The sequence below is a fragment of the Desmodus rotundus genome, chromosome 8 (assembly GCF_022682495.2).
Source record: "Desmodus rotundus isolate HL8 chromosome 8, HLdesRot8A.1, whole genome shotgun sequence".
In the NCBI taxonomy this organism is placed as follows: Eukaryota; Metazoa; Chordata; class Mammalia; order Chiroptera; family Phyllostomidae; genus Desmodus; species Desmodus rotundus.
The window spans coordinates 133,937-156,590 of record NC_071394.1 but is presented as its reverse complement, the minus strand read 5'-3'; the positions used below and the strand labels follow the sequence as shown (position 1 = coordinate 156,590).

The 22,654-nt window shown below is 52.8% G+C and overlaps 1 protein-coding gene and 1 long non-coding RNA gene across 5 annotated transcripts in view; one reads left to right on the top strand and one right to left on the bottom strand.

The window, feature by feature from the left end:
* ZNF250 (zinc finger protein 250) overlaps window positions 1-20,812 on the bottom strand; it is a 29,477-nt gene extending 8,665 nt beyond the window's left edge. Inside the window, exons 1-6 of one of the 4 annotated variants that reach the window (XM_045181648.3) lie at window positions 20,671-20,812; window positions 18,945-19,088; window positions 17,854-18,052; window positions 9,673-9,759; window positions 8,568-8,702; window positions 5,918-7,954 (exon numbers count right to left, since the gene is read on the bottom strand). In XM_045181648.3, the coding sequence (XP_045037583.2) occupies window positions 6,195-7,954; window positions 8,568-8,702; window positions 9,673-9,759; window positions 17,854-18,043 (2,172 nt within the window). In that variant the 5' untranslated portion in view covers window positions 18,044-18,052; window positions 18,945-19,088; window positions 20,671-20,812 and the 3' untranslated portion in view covers window positions 5,918-6,194. The other 3 variants (XM_045181646.3, XM_045181647.3, XM_053929344.2) reach the window with 3 other exon arrangements.
* On the top strand, window positions 100-13,500 carry LOC123477859 (uncharacterized). The gene is made up of 3 exons (XR_006652875.2): window positions 100-490; window positions 11,425-11,612; window positions 12,824-13,500. It is a non-coding gene; the product is annotated as an uncharacterized lncRNA (long non-coding RNA).
* Window positions 20,813-22,654: the final 1,842 nt, after the last annotated feature.

The following is a 22,654-nucleotide window of genomic DNA, read 5'->3' as shown; positions in this document are numbered from 1 at the left end:
GAAAACCTAGGCCTCCGCGCCGCCTAGAGAGGCCACACCGCTCCCTGGCCTCGCACTGTTCGCACTTCCGGCGGCTTCTTAAGAGCTTCCTGCGCTCGCCCCCCGCCCGCCCCCCGCCCGCTCCACACGACGCAGCCCGAGGTTTGTGGGTAGCCTCGCCTTCTTCTCGTAGAACTCCTGGGCTTCGCGCTGGCAGGTCCCTCCTCCTTTGGTGCCGGTCACCACATCCTCCGTGGGACAGCTTTTGGTTGCTGCCCCGACACCGGCGAGGGCCTGACGGTGGTCGTCATGGGTGACAGTGACCGCCTCGTGGTTATCCTCGCTGGTGTTTTTTGGGGTAGCGGTGGGCGCAGCGAGACGCAGACGCGCCCTCCCGAACGGTGGCCCGAGGGGCCTGCCCAGGCTGCAGGGAGGAGCCGTGGGCCTGAGACCCTTCACCGGGCACGTGTGTCGTGGGGCTCAGAGCGCTCAGGAGGAACCAACGAGACAGGTTGGTGCTGGAGGCGTTCGGTCCGCCTGAGGCCGGGGCAGGAGGTCAGTGGGATGACGCGCGCGGTTCTTCGGGGAGGCAGCCGGGGACTCCGAGCCGGTGTTGCCCCGGCGTGAGCGGCAGCTCTCTCCAGGGAACTTCGTGTATCCCACGCCCCAGGTGGGAAGGTGAGCAGGGTCCCCGCGGCCAAGGGACTGAAGCTTGGGGCCAAGGAGGGCTTTGCCAGTTGACAGTGTTAAAGTAGACAAGGAGGCCATTAATCTGAGTGGCTCTTATGCTTTGGTTCCTACTTAAACAAACTCCGGCCAGGCTTCCCAAATGAGATGCTTGAACTGTAGCCAGTCAACAGTTTCCGTGCTTTGCTTCTGCGTCTTCTCTATGAAAACCTCTTCCCAGCTCCCCTCCGCAGAACGCTCGGTTTGGTGCTTCCTGGTTCTTACCTACGTTTGCTCAAGTAAACGCTTCCAAATTTTAGTGGAAGAGTTTAAAATGTACCTCAGTTTACCTTTAACAACAGAGTGAGCTCTGTCCCAGCAACCTTGGTCCCAATAGGGAACTGATGCTTCTGGGACCCAGCACACCTTCCTTTCTTGGTCTCCTCCACACGTTTTTATTTTGAAAATGTTCATATGTTCATTAAGGTTGAAAGAACAATACTACAGACTCCCACTGGACACTTCCCTTAGATTCAACAACGAACAGTTCCTTAGTTTTTCCAGCAATTCAACAGCTAGCAGTTCCCCAGCACATTTTTTGTGCCGAGCTCTGCCACTTCTGTCTCTGCTCCAACAGCGCGGTGCTCACTGAGTGTCCGGGCGCGCTGGGCTGTTCTCAGAGCTGGCTCCATCAGTGAACAAGACAGGCAGAGTTCCCAGGGAATCCCTCTGCCCCGCGGAGGGTGGGAAGGCAGGCAGCACACGGAATGTGTGAATCACAGTGCATGTCCAGAGGTGCTAGGTGCTATGAAAGGTCTGAGAGGCACCACTGCCTCTCACATGTGTCCCTTGGCTCACGGGGCGGCATGAAACGGCAACCGGCCACACACACCTTCCTCAGGATCCTTCAGCTTCATTGGTTCCTGGCTGTGTTTTGCTCAATGACAGAAAGCCCTCACTTCTTCAGGACACCCACATCGTCGAGGAAAACTCAGTTTTCATCCTGGATCCCAGCTTATGACCACAGGCCCCACCTTGTCTCCCTGCCCTTGCCAGCCTCCTGTCCTGAGGCAGCACCCGGAGTTGCTCAGCGATGTCCCATGATTCTGTGCGATGCAGTCTCTGTACCATCACGTGTGTTACGTGCATAGCTTCCGTCTCCTAGTGGTTCTGCTTCTCGGATTGGACCCTGAGACAGTTCGCGCGTGGACGACGTGTGCACACTTGTTCTCCTATTTGTTAAAGCGAAGGGAGGGTTAAACGTTTAAATGCCACACTTTCAATTATACCTGCTTTCTTGTTTCCTTTATTATTAACACTTTCGAGTGCATGATGAATTCAAGGCCTCCCACCAACTCTACTTGATCCAATTAACTGCCACTTTGATTAGTAGTTACTGTACTTTAAAAATGTCCACGCTGTTCCAGGCAGTCAGAGGGAGCCCTTGACCGTGGCTGACGTTCCTGAACCTGCTGTGGTCTTTGACCACAGGATCCCTGACTGCGCTCAGTGTAAAAGGGTCAGAGGCCAGAGGCTGCACTTGTAGGCGCGCACCCGAATTCTTTGGTCCTTTTCCTATGTTGTTAGAGTGCCAGGCTGGAAATTGTCTTTTTGAGGTTGTGTTTACATTGACTTTTGACTAACCCCCAGTTTGTCATTTGCCTTTTTACTTGGTTATTTGTTGGTCATGCAAAAACTTATTTCAGTGTCGTCACACTTATCACACTTTCCCCTTATTATTTCTTGATTTCGAGCCACACTAAAATTTCCGTAACTTCCAGGTTCTAGAGGAATTTCATACATGTTTTCATCTAGTACTTGTTTGGTTTTGTTTCTTTACATATAAATCTCTTTTCCAGTTGGAATTTACTCTACTTTATGATAGAAGAATGAGTTCAGTAACTAAATGGCCACCAGTTATCGCCGTACTGCATATTGTGTTCACCCCTTGCCCATGGATTTGAGACACCACTTTTCTCTTTTTCTTTTTATTTTTTTAAATTTACTGATTTTAGAAAGAGGAAGAGAGGTGGAGAGAGAGAGAGAAACATCGATTTGTTCCCCTTATTTATACACTCACTGATTGATTCTTGTGCCCTGTCTGGGGATTGAACCCACAAACTTAGTGTATCAGGATGATGCTCTAACCAAGTGAGCTACCTGGCCAGGGCAAGACGCCACTTTTTCTTACATTTCCATGTGGGAGTGGTCTCTCGAGTTGATATTCTGACATTTGAAAGGGCTCAGAGCCAACCCAATGACCACAGAAGACCCTGCTTCCAGAATAAGCCCCATGGGTGCCTGGGAGCCAGGGCACACTGCCCCCCATGCCCACGGGCCAGTGGTGATGGTCTGGCTCTCTCGCAAAGCCTTAGGTGAGTGGCCCGGCTGAATCTCTGCTGCTGCCAAGGCCGCCTGGCATGGCCTACACCTTCCTCAGCCATCAGAATCCTAGGGGTTCTCCCCGCAGATCCTGGAGTGCCCTCCAGATCCACGAAGACACAGATTGCTGTAGATCCAGCCCTGTTCTCCACACACCGCACTCCAGGGTTTTCCTGCTTTGCCCATGTAAAGGGAGCCGGTAGGTTTTGGGGGAGACTATTTCCCTACATCATTCTGACCCCAGGACTCTACCAAGAACATGAAGATCCTGGCACAGTTGGTACCAGGCCAGCTGCTAGCTGTTAGGGCTGCTTTGTAGTTGTCCTCAAAGGAATTGGGGTTGTTGGTTGGAGATAGGAAACCTGTCTAGAGGTGGGAGCAAGGAGCAAGGGGAACACCCTCACTCCCAGTGGTACAAGGGGAAGGGAGGCTTCAGGGGGACTATGGTCAGTAGGCAACCAGGTGTTAGAACAAGAAGTTAGAGGGGCTTTGGCTGGTGTGGCTCAGTGGATTGAACGCCAACCTGTGAGCCAAAGGCTCACCAGTTAGATTCCCGGGCAGGGCACATGCCTGGGTTGTGGGCCAGGTCCCCAGTAGGGGGCGTGCGAGAGGCAACTACACATTGATGTTTTTCTCCCTTTCTCTCCCTTCCCCTCTCTAAAAATAAATATATAAAATCTTTATTAGAAAAAAAGAAGGAGGGAATTTTCAGAGACGTCACAACACAGAGGAATTTATCTTAGCCCTTTTCAAGAACACCGCCCTGAGACAGCAGGGCCCAGGCGGGTGGGCAGGGGCCTGCACACCACAGGAGGGGAGGGGCGTTCTGAGAGATCTGGGCCCCGGTGTGCAGATCCCAGTCCCCGCTGGGCAAAGCGATCCTTTTTCTCCCTCCGTCCTTTTTTCCACTTTCCCCTTTTTCGTCTCCCCAATGTCTCTGTGCTTCCCTGCCACGTAGACTAGTGATTTAAGTAATTAAAGCTCTTTTGATAAAAATGAGTAATCTACCAAAATTAGAAAAGAAACAAAGGGCCTCCCTACTGCCTTGGAGTGGCCCCTGCTGTGCAGATGGGCTCCAGCCACCAGGCCTTGAGTCAGGGCCAGGGATGTCTCAGGCTTTCTGTCACGGGATCCATTGTTCCTACGAAACATTTCCAAGGACATCATGGAAGCAGTAGAAAACAGGTTGTGGTTGACAGAAACTTGTTCTTCTAGAGCATTTTCCTTTGGAAACAAAATGTCCTGAAGTTAAACTCCCTCAGGCTGCAGAGGGCGTGAAGCAGGTCAGCTCTGCCCAGACGCCTGGCAGGGCCCTGGGACCGGAGGAGCCCGACGCTCAAGCCTTTCTGTGGACCATTTGCTTTGACCTCCCGCAGCTGCTGTGCCCAGCACGTGCCGCCACCTGTGCCTCAGCCCCAGGGACCTCCCGGCAGTGTGGAGGCTGGGGCCACGGCCAGTGGGAGTTGAGAAGGGAGTGACAGAGGCGCACACGCTTGCCCCAGTCTCTTCCCCACACAGCGTGTGATCTTGTTAAAATGTCAGATCAAACCCTTGTTGTGACCACAGGCCCTTCACGGTGGCTTCCCAGTACTTACCTTATCTGCTCCCCCTTTGCTCACTCCCCTCCAGCCACGCTGCCCTGGCTCTCTGACGACCCTGGAAAGGTCTAGGCCCACTCCCATTCAGGGCCTGTCACCCACCCCATCTTTGCTGTCATTCTCTCACTTGCTTCAAGTCCTTGCTCAAAGGACATCTCAGTACAGCCTTCTCTGACTGACCCCATCTAAAACTGGACCCCTCAAAGCACCCAGACCCCACCCAGACCCCATTCCCTGCTTCCTGCTGCTTTCTGCTGCTCTCTAGCCACCAGAACCACTGTGTCGTCCTCTCCCCGCATGCAGGCATTTCTGCCTTGTTTCCTGTTCTGTTCCCAGTGAGGGCCACCAAGGATTTGCAGACAGAAGCAGTGACCGAGTCCAGGCTGCACAAGGAGAAGCGTGAAAGCAGAGAGGGAGCGTGAGGGTTGGCAGGCTGGAGTGAGTAAGCGGTGTACAGGGCAGGGTGTCACCCCCTGCGGGTGTGGTGTTTTCCTGTGTAGGTGCCCCCTCAGGAACAGAGGTTGGGGGTGGTGAGGACGGTGAAGAAGCCTGACTGTGGCTCTGAGAAGAGGGCAGGTGGCCCTCCCTGGCGCCAGCCCATGGGACGGACCTTTGCCAGCCAACTCCTCCTCACTTCCTTCGCTCTTCCAACATCCCACAGCTTCTGTCAGTGAAAACACAGAAGCCAAACCCTGACCTTCCCACCGTAACTACACACCTGACTACACCTGTCCATTTCCTCCTGGACAGTGCAGGACGGGCCTATCCACCCACCCCCCCTATGCCGCCCCAGGTGAGACCTGCTGGCTGGTGACTGGGGCCTCCTGGTGGCAGATGTGGTGCTGGTGGACCGAGCTGACCCTGTCAGGGAGCCTGGGCACAGCTCTGGGGAACTGAGGCAGGCCAGTTCCCACCTTCTGGGGGCACCTAGAAGGTGCTCCATAAATGTCTGGTGAGAAATGGACCTGGAGAAAACCCCCACACCTGGGAGCTTGTAGGGAGAACCGGTGGTGGGAGGAGCAAAGAGAGAGCTGTCCTCTGTGGGGCCAACAGCCAGGACCGTAAGGCAGAGAAATGGAGGCTGGGGAACAGCCACCTGCCATTGTGCAGCACCCTGAGCCGGGACCCGAGGCACAGCGGGGCTGTGAGGAGGAGGGGCTGCATCAGACTACAGAGGGGCAAGAAGGCGAGGGGTCGGTGTTGATGAGCACGCCCCGCACGGGGGGAGGTGACCCAAACTCTCCACCTGATTTCACGTACACAGAACACGAGTCACCAAACAGAATTACTGCTGTCTGGAAGCGAACGCCAGTGTACTTTTTTGGTTATGTTTGATTACAGTAATACACTCTATTCATAAATATGCAGTCTCTATCTTCCCTCCTCACAAACACGGCAGTCTCACAACAAAATGTGAACGTCGGAAAGAAACGAGGTCACGTGAGGTGGGTGCAAGGGCAGGAGGGAGGGAGCCTGTGAGAAACCCTCCCAACGAGGGTCCCAGGTTGTGTGAACAGCAGGCTGTGGGAGGAGGGCAGGGACGAGCCCACTGCGAAGCCTCGCCCGCTCTCACTCCCTGGTGTGGGTCAGCTGGTGCTTGAGCAGCTTTGAGCGCTGGCTGAAGGCCTTCCCGCACGCAGCGCAGTCGTAGGGCTTCACCCCGGTGTGGACCCGCTGGTGCTGGATGAGGACTGAGCGCTGACTGAAGGATTTCCCACACTCGGTGCACTTGTAGGGCCTCTCACCGGTGTGGATGATCTGATGTTGAATGAGGTGTGAGCTCTGGCTGAAGCCCTTGCCGCACTCAACACACGTGTATGGCTTCTCTCCAGTGTGAACCTTCTGGTGGTGGATGAGGTTTGAGCTTCGGTTGAAGGCTTTACCGCACTGGTTACACTCGTGGGGTTTCAAGCCATTATGGATTCTCTGGTGCTGAATGAGAGTTGAGCTCTGGCTGAAGGTCTTCCCACACTCGGCACATTCGTAGGGCTTCTCTCCAGTGTGAACTCGCTGGTGCAGGATGAGGTTGGAGCTGCGGCCGAACGTCTTCCCACATTCCCGACACTCGTAGGGCTTGTCGCCCGTGTGCACGCCCTGGTGCTGAATGAGGGCTGAGCTGTGGCTGAAGGCCTTCCCGCAGACACCACACTCATAGGGCTTCTCTCCCGTGTGGATTATCTGGTGCTTTCTGAGCACTGAGCTGTAGCTGAAGGCTTTTCCGCACACATCACACACATGAGGCTTCTCTCCAGTGTGAATCCTCCGATGCTGAACGAGGCTTGAACTCTGACTGAAGGCCTTCCCGCAGTCGCTGCATTTATAGGGCTTCTCTCCTGTGTGGACGCGGTGATGCTTGATGAGGTTGGAGACCCGGCTGAAGGGTTTGCCACACTCACTACACTCGTAAGGCCTCTCTCCAGTGTGAACTCGCTGGTGCTTCCTCAGGTGTGAGCTCTGGCTGAATGCCTTCCCGCACTCGTGACACTCGAAAGGCTTCTCGCCTGTGTGGACCCTGCAGTGTTTGATGAGGTTGGAGCTCCGCCTAAAGGCCTTCCCACAGTCCGCGCACTCATACGGCTTCTCCCCAGAGTGAATTCTCTGGTGTTGGATGAGGTTGGAGCTCCGCCTAAAGGCCTTCCCACACTCACTGCACTCATAGGGCTTCGTGCTGATGTGAGACTTCTGGTGCTTCTTGAGGCTGGAGTTCTGGCTGAAGGCCTTTCCACAGTCACTGCAAACGTACGGCTTCTCTCCGCCATGGGCGACCTGGGGCCTGAGCAGGTCTGAGTGCACGTGGGAGGCGTTGCCACACTCGCTGCACCGGTGGGGCTCATGCACAGGGGACCACTGGTGGTTTTTGAGAACTGAACTCTGGCTGAAGGTTTTTCCACACTGATTGCAAATGAAGGTGCTTTCAGCTGTGGGGAGCCCTTCATGGCTGGTTAGATCTGCGCTGTTTTGGAGGCTTTGGCCACATGTGTACCGATGTGGCCTCTCTTGCACAGGAGTTCCGTGACACGCTGCTGGGTTTGGGCTCCGACTGGAGCTTCTCTCGAGACCATCACAGTCCAGCTCTCTCTCTCCTAAGGGGCTGTCGAGGAGCACTGCCACCTGTGTGAAGTCCTCCTCCGGGCAGAGGGACTGCCCCTGTCTCCTGTCGTCGGGGGCACCCCAGTCTCTTTCTAATACGTCATCACAGAGTTCTCTGAGCTCAGGTGCCAGGGAAACATCACTGGTACAGTTTTCTGATACTCCTGCCCGTGATTCTAGACCCTCAGAAACGTCCTCCTCCTGAAGAAGCTCCTTGCCCTCAGTCCTCGCGTCGCGATCTGCAATGACAAACAGAAAGTCCCACTCGGGAGGGAACAGGAAGATGAAGACAGCGAGTCTGGGAGTGTGGGACCCACCGGGAGCGCAAGTCCCGCTCTCTCGAGGGGACCAGGGAGGGGCAGGGAAGCTCGGAGGGGACAAGGCAGCATGGCCCCTGAAGACTGGCCAAACCTCAGCCCCTGCCCCAGCACCCACACCTCGGGAACTCGTCTGCGGTCTCCCTGCTGGTGCAGGCCGCAGTCCCATGCGCCCCCTGACTGCCCTTCCTCTCATCCACGGCAGGTCATCGGCAAGTCCTGTCCACTGCACCTTGGCGTGCATCCCAAACCCAGGTGCCACCCCCCCTCCAAGGAAACGTGACCCGCCCTGTGTGACGTGGGTCAGCAGTCTGCCTGGCTTGCTGTCCCATGGTGCATGCTGCCAGCATCTTGGGCCATCTGTGTTCACTCAGTGCTAAGGGTTCTTGGGCCTCACTGTGGGAGTGACCAAGGGGGGAGGTGGGCCCAGAGGAGAAGCAAAGTGGGTTCCAGCTGGGTGTTGGGACGTCGGTGCACTGTCAGGTTCTGTCCTCTTCAACACGGGCCTTCAGAGACCTGCCGAAGCCACCTTTACCTTCTAAAACCTGCACCTCTGGGCTCAGGTGAACAGTTCTTGCTCTGGTGCAATGTTTAGGCGGCTGTGCCAATCTTTCTGAGAGCTCCCCGTCACACCAGAATGGCTTTGGCACCTTCCCTTGTCTCTCCACGCCTGGAAGAACAAAGAACCCCTTGTTCCCAAGTCTCTCATTCACACCGTGACACCCAGGCCGTACTGCTGCCATCTGCTCGTGCCTGCCCTCCCACCTTCCCCTCCTGCTCACGGGCGGCCTGTTGACATCACAGCAGTTCATCCTCCCCGTGCCCCCACCACCGAGCTCACCCCCAACACTGCTCCTGACGTTTCCTGAGCAGGGCAGATACACGCCCCCTTTGGGGGCGCCCTGCATGGAACACAGCCCCAGAGGGTCCTGTGCAGCCCAGACCATGTCCTGGGACTGGGCAACCCCTTGTCTGGCTACAGTCAGCGATGCTGAGTGGACAGGTAAAGGGGCCTCCTCTACCTCCCAGCCTCCTTGGGCCCGTTACCCTCCAACCTGCCCCTCAGTTCTGGCCACCACCTAGAACTTCAAGAATCTGCCACAACAGCACGGTCTCCCTGCCTCGTGTGGTTGCTTCTGTTTTCAGCACGGAGCTGGCTGGGCCACAGGCTCAGCTTGACTCCCACCTCAGCCATGTGTCTGGTGGTGAGTTCACACTTGTCACCCGACTCATGGTCCAGACACACTATGCAGGTGGGGAGCGCTGGCCCCGGGTGTCTAGGGAATGTCCACATGCTGCTGGGTCCCGGGAGTGACAGGAGGAAGATACAGCAGGGGCCACATGAAAGTGCCTGCATGGCCCAGGGCCCATGGTGCCCCACTGCCCCCAGTCACTGACCCAGGGAGCCCCTCTCTATTGGCTGTGTGTGGAAAAGGCACTGGAAGGAATACACCCAGGAGTGAGCAGAGCTTTTCCGTAAAGGGTCAGGGAGAACCCATTTTAGGCTTCATGGCTGTACGGTCCCTGCTGTGTGGTCTGCTTCGTTACAACTGTTAAAAACCTTGAACCTGCTCCTTGCTTGCTGGGCATAAGAAACCTCCGACTCGCTGGACCTGGCCTGCGGGCCACAGTGTGCTGACCTGGTAGAGACAAGGTCACGGTGTGGTTCAGGAGTTGGTGGCTGTGGGAGTCGGTGTTCTGACCTGAGTCCCCGCTGGCCTGCAAGTCTTGGAGACAGAAAACAGAAGTGAGTCCTGTGGGTCAGGGTTGTGAGAGGTCCCTTTGGATTTGTTCAATTTGATTCTCTGTAACGTAAGAACTGTTGGAAAAACCAATTAAAGTTTCACTTTTGATTTTTTTAAATTTTATTTTAGAGAGGGGGGAGGGAGGGAGAAAGCAAGAGAAACATCGATTGGCTGCCCTCCATACACGCCCTGACTGGAAACCTGGCACACAACCCAGGCATGTGCCCTGACCAGGAATCGAACTGGCGATCTTTTGGTTTGGGGGATGACACCCAATCCGCTGAGCCACACTGGCCTGGGCGTTATTTTAAGGAACTATAAAATTAGAAACATGGTTTCCCCTAAGAAAATCTTTTTGTAAAAAAACCCCCAAAAACCAAACAACTAAAATTTGAGTGTAAAACAAAGGAATGCCTTGAAAGCAAATGCAGTTGCTTGTAGCACCACGCTGCCTGCAAGCCTGTGACGCAGCTGGAAGAAAGGGGGAGGACTGGGCCCTCCCAGAAGTCAACAAACCCATTAGCATCCCCTCCCCGCCAACCACTAAAGTTCTTTATGGTTGTTGCTTCGGGGTCTGTGAAGAACAGCTAAGCCCACATCAGGGTCACAGCCTCTTGGACACCACACGAGCCTGCGCTGTGCCAGCTGCTGCTGGCGGCACAGCCGTGACCCACCAGTGCTGCACCCACCCACTAACGGTCCCACCCACGGGAGGTCCCACCCATCTCCCGCAGTGGCTTTCGTTCGCATCTTCCTCCTTTATGGAGGTGAAATTCACAAACACAAGTGTCTGTTTTAAATGGACAATTCATTTGGCCCATTTACAGTGGTGTGTACTCACCACCTCTGTACAGCTCCAGAACACCGTCATCACTCCAGAGTGAAGCCCTTACTCCAGTTTATTATCTCCACATCTCCCCCCATCCCCAGGCCAGGCCCTGGCAACCACTGATCTGCATTTTGTCACTAAGAATTTATGTACTTCTGATGTCTCAGGTGAGTGGCACCATGCATGTGACTTCTTGTGGCTGGACTCTTCCCTTAGCCTCGTGCTTTGCAGGGCCGTCCACACTCTCACATGTGTTGGTGCTTCATCCCTCTTCAGGGCTGGACACTGCAGTGGCCCTCTCTCACCCACGGTTCCACCTTCAGCAGTTTCACTTACCTGTGGGCAACTGTGGTCTGAATACTAAATGGAGAATTCCAGAAGGAAACATGTCAGGTTTTAAACTGCACACTGTTCTGAGTAGCGCGATGAAATCCTGCTCCATCCCACCAAAGGTGGTGAAAAAAGTATAGAAGGGGGACCCTCAAAACCCTGGAATTACCTTCTGGGGGGCAGGCCCCTTGTAGTGCAGGCTTCCCCCACTATGTGTGTCCTAGGAACCCATCTGCATCAGGTCACCAGCTGGCGTTGTTGTGAGAGGCTGCGTTTGGCTTCAGGTAATTTTTTTTTTTTTTTGGACTCTTTCAACATGGTTGCCCATTTCATGATGGGTGATTGAGGAGCGCACCTCTCCACACCGTTCTGAGTGCTTGGCAGTTTTTGACCAAAAATGGCATGACCCCCATGCCTCACCTTCCCTATTCACTCGATCTCACCCCAAATGTATTTTTTTGTTTGTTTGTTTCCCTGGATGACAAAAGACCTCAAAGTGAAACATTTTGCCGATGTGGAAGAGATGAAACAAAAAACTGCAGAAGCATTAAAAGGCCTCAAAATCGACAAGTTCAAAAACCGTTGTGAGCAGTGGAAAAAAACGTCTCGACGGGTATTGCATCAAATGGAGAGGGCTTTGAACGTGAGTGAAGTTTAAACATGTACAAATAAATACGTAAGTTTTTATAAATAAATTCCGGGTTTCTGTACCCCCCTTAGTATAGAGGGTCAGTACTGCAGTTTCAGGTATCCGCTGGCGGTCTTGGGTCATGTCCTCCACGGGCACGGGCATCTGGGCTGCTGGCCCACTGGGCCCCTGTGAGAGGTGCTGCCGCACTTGTCCCTGCCCTCGTTTCCGTGCCGTCTTCGGCTCTTTGGGTCTGTGCCCAGCTGTGGAATTCCTGGGTCATATGGTGATGCTATATTTAATCTTTTGAGGAACTGCCAGATTATTCCACAGTGGCTGCACCAGTTCCCATTCCTACCAGCAGTGTGCCAGGGCTCGTTTCTCCACATACGGGACACACTTACTACTTCCTTCCTTATCACACCCATCCCAGTGGGTGTGAAGTGGTAATCCCACTGCAGTTTGCATTTGCATTTCTCAAATGGCTACCGAATTGGAGAATCTCTCCACTCGTTTGTTAGCCATTTGTATACTTTCTCTGGAGAAATGTTTACTCAGGTCCTTTACTCACTTTTAAATTGGGCTGTTTACCTTTTGCTGTTGAATCATTACGAGTTCTTTGTAGACTCTGTGTACTAGACCCTCACCAGATATACAACTTGCAGACTGTCTCCCATTCTTAGGGGGTGGTTTTACTTCCTTGATGTCCTGTAATGCCCAAAACTTTTAAATTTTGATGAAGTTCAGTTTACCTGTCTCTTTCTGTTACTGCTGTTTCTCATGGTTTTGGTGTCGTATCTAAGAACCCACTGCCAAACCTGAGATTAGGAAATTTACCCGTTTTCTTCCAAGAGCTTTATGACTTTAGTTCTTACATTTAGGTTGTTGGGCTGTTTTGAGTCCATTTTGTATTCAGACGAGGTAGGGTCCAAGTTCATTGTTTTGCATGTGGAGGCCCACTTGTGCCAGCATCATCTGCTGGAGTTTGAGCTTTCCTCAGCGAGAGGTCCTGGCAGCTTGCTGAACACCAACCGGCCACAGACGTGCGGGTTTGTTCCGGGCTCCCAGTTCTTTTCGATTCATCTGTGTGTCTGTCCTGATGCCAGTGCCAATTTGCTTCCATCACTGCAGTTTTGTGGTCGGTTTAGAAACTGGGAAGTACAAGTTTTCTGACCTTCTTCTAAGATTGTGTTGGCTATTTGGGGTCCTTGTATGTAATTACATATGAGTTTTTTTAAAGATTTATCTCTTTCTTTTAGAGATAGGGAAAGGGAAGGAGAAAGAGGGAGAGAAACACTGATGTGAGAGGAACATCGACTGGTTACCTCACACATGCCCAGTCCGAGGATCAAATCTGCAACCCTGGCATGTGCCCTGACTGGGCATTGAACTGGCGACCTTTTGCTTTCTGGAAGGACACAACCAGCTGAGCCTCTCCTGTCAGAGCGATAGTTTTACTTCTTCCTTGCAAATGGGAATGCCTTTTATTTCTTTTTGCCTGTTGCTCTGGTTAGAACTTCCAGGACAAGGCTGAAGAGCAGTGATGAAAGCAGGTGTGTTTTCCTGATCTTGGTGGAAGAGCTTTTACCCTTTCACTACTGTGTCCAATGTCAGCTGTGGGGTTTTTAAAAAAGATTCTATGCATTTATTTTTACAGGGGAAGGGAAAAAGAGGGGGAGGAAAACATCTTGCCTGCCCCCTACTGGGGACCTGGGCTGCAACCCAGGCATGTGCCCTGACTGGGAATCGAACCAGTGACCCTTTGGTATGCAGGCCCACATTCAACCCACTGAGTCACCCAGCCAGGGCGTGACTGGTTTTCTTATGATGAGCCGCCCCGCACGGGGTGAACATGGGGATGTAATACTATACTGCTGGATTCAGTTTACTCGTGTTTTTTTGAGAATTTTATAGCCATAAAAGATCTTGATATGAATTTTCTTGTGATGTCTTCATTTGGCTTTCCTTTCTCTTCTAGTATTTAGAAGACTGTGAAAAAAATTGGTATTAATTCTTCTTTAAACGTTTGGTAGAACTTAACTAGTAAAGCTGTTTGGTCCTGACCTTTCCTTGGTTAGGAAGTTTAAAAATTACTGATTCAATATTTAATTGTTATGGTCTGTTTGGGTTTTCTATCTTTTTTTTTTTAAATTAAAAAATGTTTTATGGACTTTAGAGAGAGAGGAAGGGGGGAGGGAGGGCAAAGAGAGAGAGAGAAACAGAGAAACAAACATTGATTTATTGTTCCATTTACTTATGCATTCACTCGTTGATTCCTGCATGTGTTCTGACTAGGGATCAAACCCACAACCTTGGGTCAATGTCCCTCTCTCTCTTTCCCCACCCCAACTTCCTCTCTCTAAACTCATTTTTTGAAAGTAGAGGAGAAATTCAGACATTCCAGATAAAGGCTGAGGATGTTTACTGCCAGTAGGCCCGCCCTTCAGAAAGGCTACAGGCAGCCCTGGCTGTGAAAGGGCAGTGGGTGGGGCTGGAAGCCATGGTGGGGTGAAGGTCTCTGGTGGAGGTAACCACACAGGTAGGTACAAAAGCTAGTGTTACTGCACTTTTGGTTTATAGCTCCACTTTCTATTTCTAACATGATTTAAAAGACAAATGCATAAAATAATTATAAATCTTTTTTTTAAATTTTATTTATTGATTTTACAAAGAGGAAGGGAGAAGAGGGGGAGAGAAACAACTTCTTGTTCCACTTGCGCATTCAGTGGTTGATTCTTGTACGCGCTCTGACCTGGGATCGAACCCACAACCTTGGTGTACCAGGATGATGCTCTAACCACCTGAGCTGCCCAGCCAGTGCTCTGTAAATCTGTGTTTTGAACACAACGTGTAAGATGCATCTGTGACAACAACAGCATGGAGAGGGTGACAGAGCTGCATGGAAGTGGGAGTTTTGTGTGCTCCTGCGGCTAAGTTAGCACCAATTCGAGTGTGACGGTTTTACTCTGGACTCTAACCGCACCCTGAAAATTGCTAAGAGAGCAGATCTTAGTCCCCACACCGAAAACACAGCAACCCTGTGAGGTGATGGGTGTCTTCACTGAACTCACGGTGATGATCATTTGCAACATGTATGTATCCCAAACCGTTTCATGGCTCACCTTCAACTCACACGATGTCCTATGTCAACTGTATTCCAATAAAGCTTGGTGGGGCGGGGAACAAGCCGCAGAAGGAGGAACAGATGACAGCTTTAGGATGTCAGGATGTTAACTGTAACCCCCACTGAGAAAATGTCTTTAAAATAAACACAGAAGAAGAAGAAAATCTAGATGGTACATTACAAAAATTAAACGAAACCCAAAAGAAGACTATTACAGAGAAAATGAGGGACATAAACGGTGAGGGGTTTAAACTCCTGTCAAAAGGCATTTATTGCTGGAATAGGTTTTTTTTTTAAGTATGATCCTATGACATACGCTGTCTAACAATGGGCTTACTTTCAATCCAGTGACACAAGTGAGTTTAAAGTGAAAGGCGAGCCCTGGCTGGTGTGCGGCTCAGTGGACTGAGCGCTGGCCTGCGAACCAAAGGGTCACCATTTCGATTCCCAGTCGGGGCACCTGCCTGGGTTGTGGGCCAGGTCCCCAGTAGGGGGTGCGTGTGAAGCAACCACACACTGATGTTTCTCTCCCTCTCCTTCTTACTCCCTTACACTCTCCGTAAACATAAATAAAATCTTTTATAAAAAATAAAAGATGAAGTGAGAAGCGAAAAATGATACCCCATGCAAACAGCAACCAGGAGACAGCTGGGATGACTGAGTATCAGACACAATTAAAGTAAGTCAAAAACTGTCTTAAGAGAAAAGAATATTATATATTGATAAAAAGATCAGTTCTTCAAGAAGACAGAAAGTTATAAACTCACCAAAAATGACCCTAAAGTATATGAAGCAAACAGCTTTGAAAGGAAAACAGTTTTGTGACGATAGTTGGAGACTTCGATACCTCATTTCGAAACATGGACAGAACATCTAGACGGAAGATCAATAATGAGACAGGGAGCCGCACTGTAAACCGCCGGACTTCACAGACACACACTCCACCCGGAGAACCAGGTACACGCGCCTCTCCATTATACGGGGAACATTCTTCAACACAGGTTATGTTAGGTCACAAAACAAGTTTCAGCATATTTCAAGAGACTGAAATGATGTGAAGTTTCATGTCCAACCAATGATAGCAGGAAAAGTCACAAATATGTAGAAATTAAACAATACACAGCGAACCAATGGGCCAAGGAATTAACCCCAAGGAAAATTAGGTAACACCTATAGACAAATGAAAACAAAACCACAGAACGTCAGAGTTCATGGCACGCAGGGAGGGTAATGGGAAAGGGAAAGTCTAAAGCGATTCCGAGTCAGTGACCCAGTTTACACCTTCGGGAACTGCAAGGGAGCCAGCCACACCCACAGCCAGCAGAAGGAAGGCAGCAAAAACATTAGAGCCGAGATCGATGAAACAGTGGGAAAACAGCAGAGAGCCAACAAAATCTAACATTTTGTTTTTGAAGGGATGAACAAAATTGACTGACCTTTAGACGGACTGAAATACAAGCGCAGACAAGTGAGATCAGAAATGAAATGGAACATTAGTGCAAACCCTACAAAAGCACAGAGGAGGGTGAGAACACTCTTGACAGCTCTGCACCGACAAGTCAGGTGACCTAGGTGAACAAGCAAATGCCTGGAAAAAGTGCACATTTCTGAAAGTGACTCAGGAACAGGTCGAGGCCGGGCGGCTCGGTCCTAGTCGCCAAAGTTGCAGGTGTGACCCCTGGGCGGGGCACATGCTGGATTGAGTCAGCCAGCGAAGGCATAGATAAGCGGAGCAACAACCGAGATCTCCTTTCTTTCTCTCCCCCTCCCTCCCTCAAAAAAAAAAAAATCAATAAATAATATGCCCTGGCTGGTGTGGATCAGTGGGTTGAGTGCTGGCCCGCAAACCAAAAAGTTGCGGGTGCAATTCCCAGCAGGGTACACACCTGGGTTGTGGGTCAGGTCCCTGGTTGGGGGCGTGTGAGAGGCAGCTGATCGATGTTTCTCCTGCACATCGATTCCCCACCCACTATAAACAAACAAATTATGAAAATAAATAAGTAAAAAATAAACACCATAGAGCTTTCCTACCATTTTAAGCTGCCTTTTCCTTGATTCAGCATTGGCTTGGTTGCTGTAAGTCTATGTTCTAGATTTCTGACAAAGTTGGTCGAAACAGTTTCTGCTTGTTTCTATAAAATATTTCCGTGGCCCTGGCTGGGTGGCTCAGTTGGTTGGAGCATCGTCCTGCACACCAAAAGGTTGTGGGTTTGATCCCTGGTTGGGGCAGTTAGGGAGGCAACCAATTGATGTTGCTCTCTCTGTCCCCCTCTCTCTCTAAAATCAAAAAACCTATCCTTGGGGGAGAACTAAAAATAATAATAAAAAATATTTATGTGGAAAAACAGGTGTTTGGAGCTACCTACTCCACCATTTGGTCCACTGTGGCTTTTTAAACTTGAGCAACCTCTGACCTGTTTGTCTTCTGGAGCAAGTCCAAGCTGCCCTCCCCACCCTCTGCACAGCATGCCCTTGGCCTCTGCCTGGAGCAGGAAGCAGGCCTCTATTTCCAAGCCGCCTCCTGGGACCTCATCACGTCTTCCTCCCCTGCCCTCAGTGACACACGTGCCCCATGGCAACCTCCTCTGCCCTCAGCCCGGCCTTCCCGGCCACACCGGTTCTGACAAGGGTGCTCTGCCCAGTTGTCCCGAGTGAAACAATAGGTCCCTGTAGGACACACGTGTCCTCTTGTGCAACAGCTCTCATCAGACCCCAGCAGGGAAGGCTGGGGCTGAGCAGGCAGCCTGAGTGCCTCTGAGATGTCCACCGGGGAGGGAGCTGTGAAGCCTGAGGAAGGACTCTCTGGGAGGGTCGTGAAGGGCACAGATGCAGCTGGGCAGGTGAAGGAAGGCAGAGGGAACCAAGGCCTGATTAGGGCAGAGATGTCTACCAGGGGTGGCTGGGCCAGGCAGGGCTCAGCTGGCAGCCATCATGCTGTGCCCCTGTACACAGCACAGCAAGGAAACCAGAGCATCACACTCAGGGCACCAGGGCCGCTGGGGACCAGGTCAGCTTCCTCTCTGACCCCCCAGCCCCAGCACCTCCAGTCCACAAGGCACCCCACCCCTAAAGTCACAGCTAATGAATTAGTGGGGGTAGCTGCAGGGTGACATGGACGGAGTTCCCCCAGAATGAGGGCACCAGGAGAGAGTTCGGTCCCAGTACCTGGCTGCTGAGGGTGCCGGGGGGCGGTTCCCTGCTCAGTGTCGCCACAGCAGAGCGGGGCGTGCAGTGCAGACGCAGGGCGGGTCACGGTGGGAACACTGCTCACATGGGCTGCAGGGGTCCACGGGGATGGTCCAGGAACTGAGGGCTCCATTTCTGCCTCTTCGGGGCGGGCTCTGAGGCTGGGCATGCCTGGGACCTGCAGGCCAGAAAGGACACTGGTAAGTGTGCACAGGGCTGGCCACAGGGATCCACCCACCCACCTGGCGAGGGTTTCTTCCTCCACCCTGCAGCCCGAGACTGAGGAGAACCTGCTGCTGAGCCTCAGGGACACCGAGGGTGAGGAGTCCACAGGGCCCTGCAGGCATGCCCTAGGGACACCCAAGCCTGCCTCAGCAGGAGGGCAGCCCCACAGAGCCTCCACCCGCTGTGGGCCCAGCCCTCACTCCTGACAATGCCCTGAAGGTGGACCCCTGAGCCACTCACAGGAGAACCAGCAGTTCCAGTTTGGGTAGCCAGAGGCAGCCTGTGCTAGGGACATGTCCGTGGTCACCTAGTGGCTAGTCCTGTTTGAGCTGCGCCCTCCTGGCAGCATGCACAGTAGGCCTCCTCGCCCCCACCCCTGGGCCACCCTCCCCCTGCACCAGTAGTGCCCTCCCAGGCCCTTCATCCCCTCTTCATGTCGGTGTTCCAGGCTTCACTACCATGGAGGAAGAGCCCCGGTGGACAGTCCAGTCCTGTAGCACCAACAGCCCTTATCCTGTGCATACTCCCAAACTGGGCTCATCTCCAGCCCCAATGGCTCCCCCTGAGTGGAGATACACCCCTCAGTGCCTCATCCACACCGTATCAGCAACAGGTCCACTGACCCCTCCACCTTTCAGGGGTGAAGAAGATGAGGCAGGAAAGTTGGCAGAAGCCCAATGTAGACATTGCCTGCCAATCTATGGCCTGGATTAAAAAAAAAAAAGTTTATGTATAGATTTTATAGAGAAGAAGGGGAAGAGACATGGGGGGGGGGCGGCGGGAGAAACATCAACTTGTTCCACTTAGTTCTGCGTTCATTGGCTGTTCCTTGTCTGTCCCCTCACCTGGGATCAAACCTGCAAGCTTGGAGTATCAGGATGACACTCTAACCAACTGAGCTCCCCAGCCAGAGTGGGCTTTTCCTCTTGGACATGTGTTTTCAGTGTTTCCCAGACACCCGTCACAGGCCTGGGTCTGTCCTGGGGATACTGTGAAAACACAGCAGTGACTGTAGCACTCACAGACTGCAGTGGGGGGACTTCACAGCAAATGCATCAGTGAGGTGGGCAAGTGTTCTAGGCAGAGGCAGCAGGGAAGGGCTGCAGCCCTGGGGCTGGGGGGCATTTAAACCAGGCCCAGAAGGGGTTTTAGGCCACACTGGTTAGAAAGGTGGAAGAAGGGGTGGGGGGTGAAATGGGGCAGAGCTGTGGTCGGAGCCCAGAGGCAGGGTTACCAGGAGACAGACTATAAGAAGCCTTGGCTGCCTCATGAAGGTGAGGCACCAGCCACATTTCTGTGTTACGAAAGAGAACAGATGAACCGTGTTGGGAAGGTTAGCCTGGCACCAGTGGCAAGTGGGATGGCACAGATGAAGTGTACAGCAGGGAGAGCACTGGTGTACATCCATGTGGCAAAAGAACAAAGCAGAAGCCGCTTCCATGGGGCTGGGGGGTGGGGCGGCTTCACTCTCCCTCTCCCAAGGGGAGGCTCAGTCATTTCGTCAGTTCATTTTACTTTAAAGTTCTTGAAATCATCATCACTGTAACCAAACTGGGGCACAGGCATACGGCTCAAAATTCAAGTTATAAAGTATCTACCAGGCAGTCACTCATTTCCCCTTCCCAGTTTCTCATGTACCCTTCCAGAATAAGCTTCACTAGCAAATATGTATATTTTTTCTTTGCCTTTTAAATATGAAGTGTAACAAACTATGGTCGTTTAGATCTTGTTTTTCTGGATCTTGCCCAGGAGGCCACAGACCCACCACAGTCGGTGGTAGAGAGAAGGCCCCTTCCCACCCACACCCATACCCACATCCCAGTGTCTGGGGTCTGTGGGTATGCTAAACTACACGTAAAACATAGTTTGCAGTGGGAATTAAGGTTTGGACCCAGGGTATCCTCCCGGACGCCAAGTAATGACAGGAGTTGTTGCTGACGATCTGAGACACAGGTCAAGTGCAAGGACTGAGGCCTCCAAGAGATAAGGACAGGAAGTCAGGCAATAAGAAAACATGCACTTCAGTGCAACGACCTCAAGAAACTGAATTATGCCAATGAACCTGGGAGCAAATTCTCATTGTTTAGGGCTCAACTTGGTGCTGAGAAAAGAGACAAGTGGAACGCCCAGCAATCACCAGACCACGGCAGGCACCCACGGGATGGGCACGACCCACCCCTCAGACCCACTTCGAAGGCCCCGGACCCCTTCTCCACCCGGAACGCTAATCCGCCACCAGCGGGGCCTCCAGGCGGGACACCTGGGGCTGCGCGACAGCCCACCCCTCACCGCCCGACGTCCGCGCCTAATTGCGGAGGCCCTTCGTGCACCCCCACCGCCAAGACGCCACTCCCCGCACACCTGCCCCGTTGCTGTGGCAGCTGCGCCAGGCGCCCCCGCTTCCAGGACCCGGGACAGGGCAGGTGGGCCCGTAGGACGCCACCTCCCGAGGGCACCACCCAAGCCCCCAAGGCTCTGACCCCGCCCAGGCCGAGCAGCGCTCGCCAGCGCACCCGCGATTCCCACGGCCCCCTGCCCGTCCGCCCTAGACAGCCAGGGGCTGGCACCCACCGCGGGGCCACGGGCATCACGCGGGAGCGCAGTCGGCAACGTGGAGGTTTACCCCTCGCGAATCCCCGCCCCGGGGGTCGCTCTGGGGAGGACGCAAAGCCACGACGCCCAAGCGGATCGCCCCGAGGCGGACTCCGGAAGTCCCGCCCCAACTTCCTGTCCGAGGGCCCGCCTCGCCCTGACCCACGTGACCGCCCCAGGTGACGCGGGGGGCAGCGGCAACCCGGTGGGTCCGGCCCCCACCCCCCGCAGACGGAACTTCCAGCGGAATCGCCGCTGTCAGAGCGGTCCGTGTAACTAAATATAAAAACACAACCAATTAGCCCTGGCCAGGTGGCTCAATGGTTGGAGCGTGGTCTCGTACCCCAAAGGGTTGGGCCTCGATCCCGGTCGGGACTCGTACTTAGGCTGCGGGGTGGGGCGGCTTGGGTTGATCTCGACTGGCCGGGCGCGTACCGGAGGCAACCGAACCCTGTGTCTCTCTCCAGGCTTACTGTGTAATGGCCCCGAGCGAAAACTTCCTTACCACTGGACTCCATAAGCTCCTATTCTGACTGGTGAACAGCAGCGTTTTGAATTAGCAACAGTTTAACAACAATTCAGAGCGAGATCAATCTCACGCCGCCCTGTCTGTCTCCAGGAACAAGCCTGTAGTCCGGCCGTCAGGGGTGTGGAGCCATCACCACGGGGAGGACGAGAACCGTGGGTGTCTCACCGAACAAAGGAACCGACGTTGCAGGTCTGCGCGGAAGGATGCAGGCAGGTGAGACCCACGTGAAGCCACGGGTGCCTGTCGGCGCTGCACTGTGAAGTAGACCCGGGCTCACTTCCCGGCACGTGGAATGTGGTGCCCACCGCTCCTTGGGGGCAGCTTTAGTTCAGGCTGCTTCTCCATGGCCAAGTGACTCAGGCGCGCGAGTAAAAATGGGGCGTTTCATTCCTGTTGTAACGTCTAACACGTTTCCATTAGTCTAGGAGAGAGATTTTCACGGTGTGCGGCAGCAATTTTTAAGACATACAATACCAGCCGTGGCTGGTGTGGCTCAGTGGACTGAGGCCGGCCTGTGAACCCAAGGGTCGCTGGTTGGATTCCCAGTCGGGGCGGTCCCCGGTTTGGGGCGGGCCAGGGGCAACCACCCATTGACGTTTCTCTCCCTCTCTTCCCATCTAAAAATAAATACCTGCGTAGTCAGTGCCTGAGTGAATGCAGTGACCCCTTTTCCCTTATATCGTCAAATAAACAAATGACAACAGCCAACACAATAGCCGTCCGGTGCGAATGACTCAAAATTATACCTGTTTTTCTGTCAGATGAGCAAAAAGTATATTTTTAGTAATTAGTTTATGTGTGCCATGAGATGAAAAGTTTGAAAATCGCTGGTCTGTGACATTAGAAAGCAAAGTTCCCCAGCAGGAAAGCAGAGAGGGGACATGTGGACACTTTACAGCCGCACGTCTGTTTGGGAGAAGTATTGCCTCCTGTTAAATTTGAAGCTGGTTTTAGCTGTGTTTGCTATTCCATTGCAAGGAGTAGCTTCACAGATTTTTTTCTTTCTCATTCTGTACTAATTTGTATTTCATTATCCCTGAAAAAATGTTTTTCCTGTGCTCCGACATTCCTTGTATGGAAGGGGAAAAGATACACTGGTTTTTTTGGAGAGTATCAGAGTCTTTCCTCAAGGGAAATCTGGCCTCTTCTTTCGTAAGGCTCAGGGGTCTCTTTAGCAGATTTAATGGCTTTTCACTTACACTGAGAAAGACTTGAGCAGGCTGTCTACCTATTTCGTCCTACAGACGCCACCAGCATTATTCAGGGCCAGAATGTCTGTTGCCAAACTTTCCTGATTACCGTTCTGGGCCTGGGCCTTCGACAATGCACAGCTCCTGTCTTTGAAGGGTTACCTGCTACTACTGAGTTACGGGACCTGTTTTCATGACAGCCTACAGGACACAGCCACTGTAGTCTTTCACAGATACTGGTGCC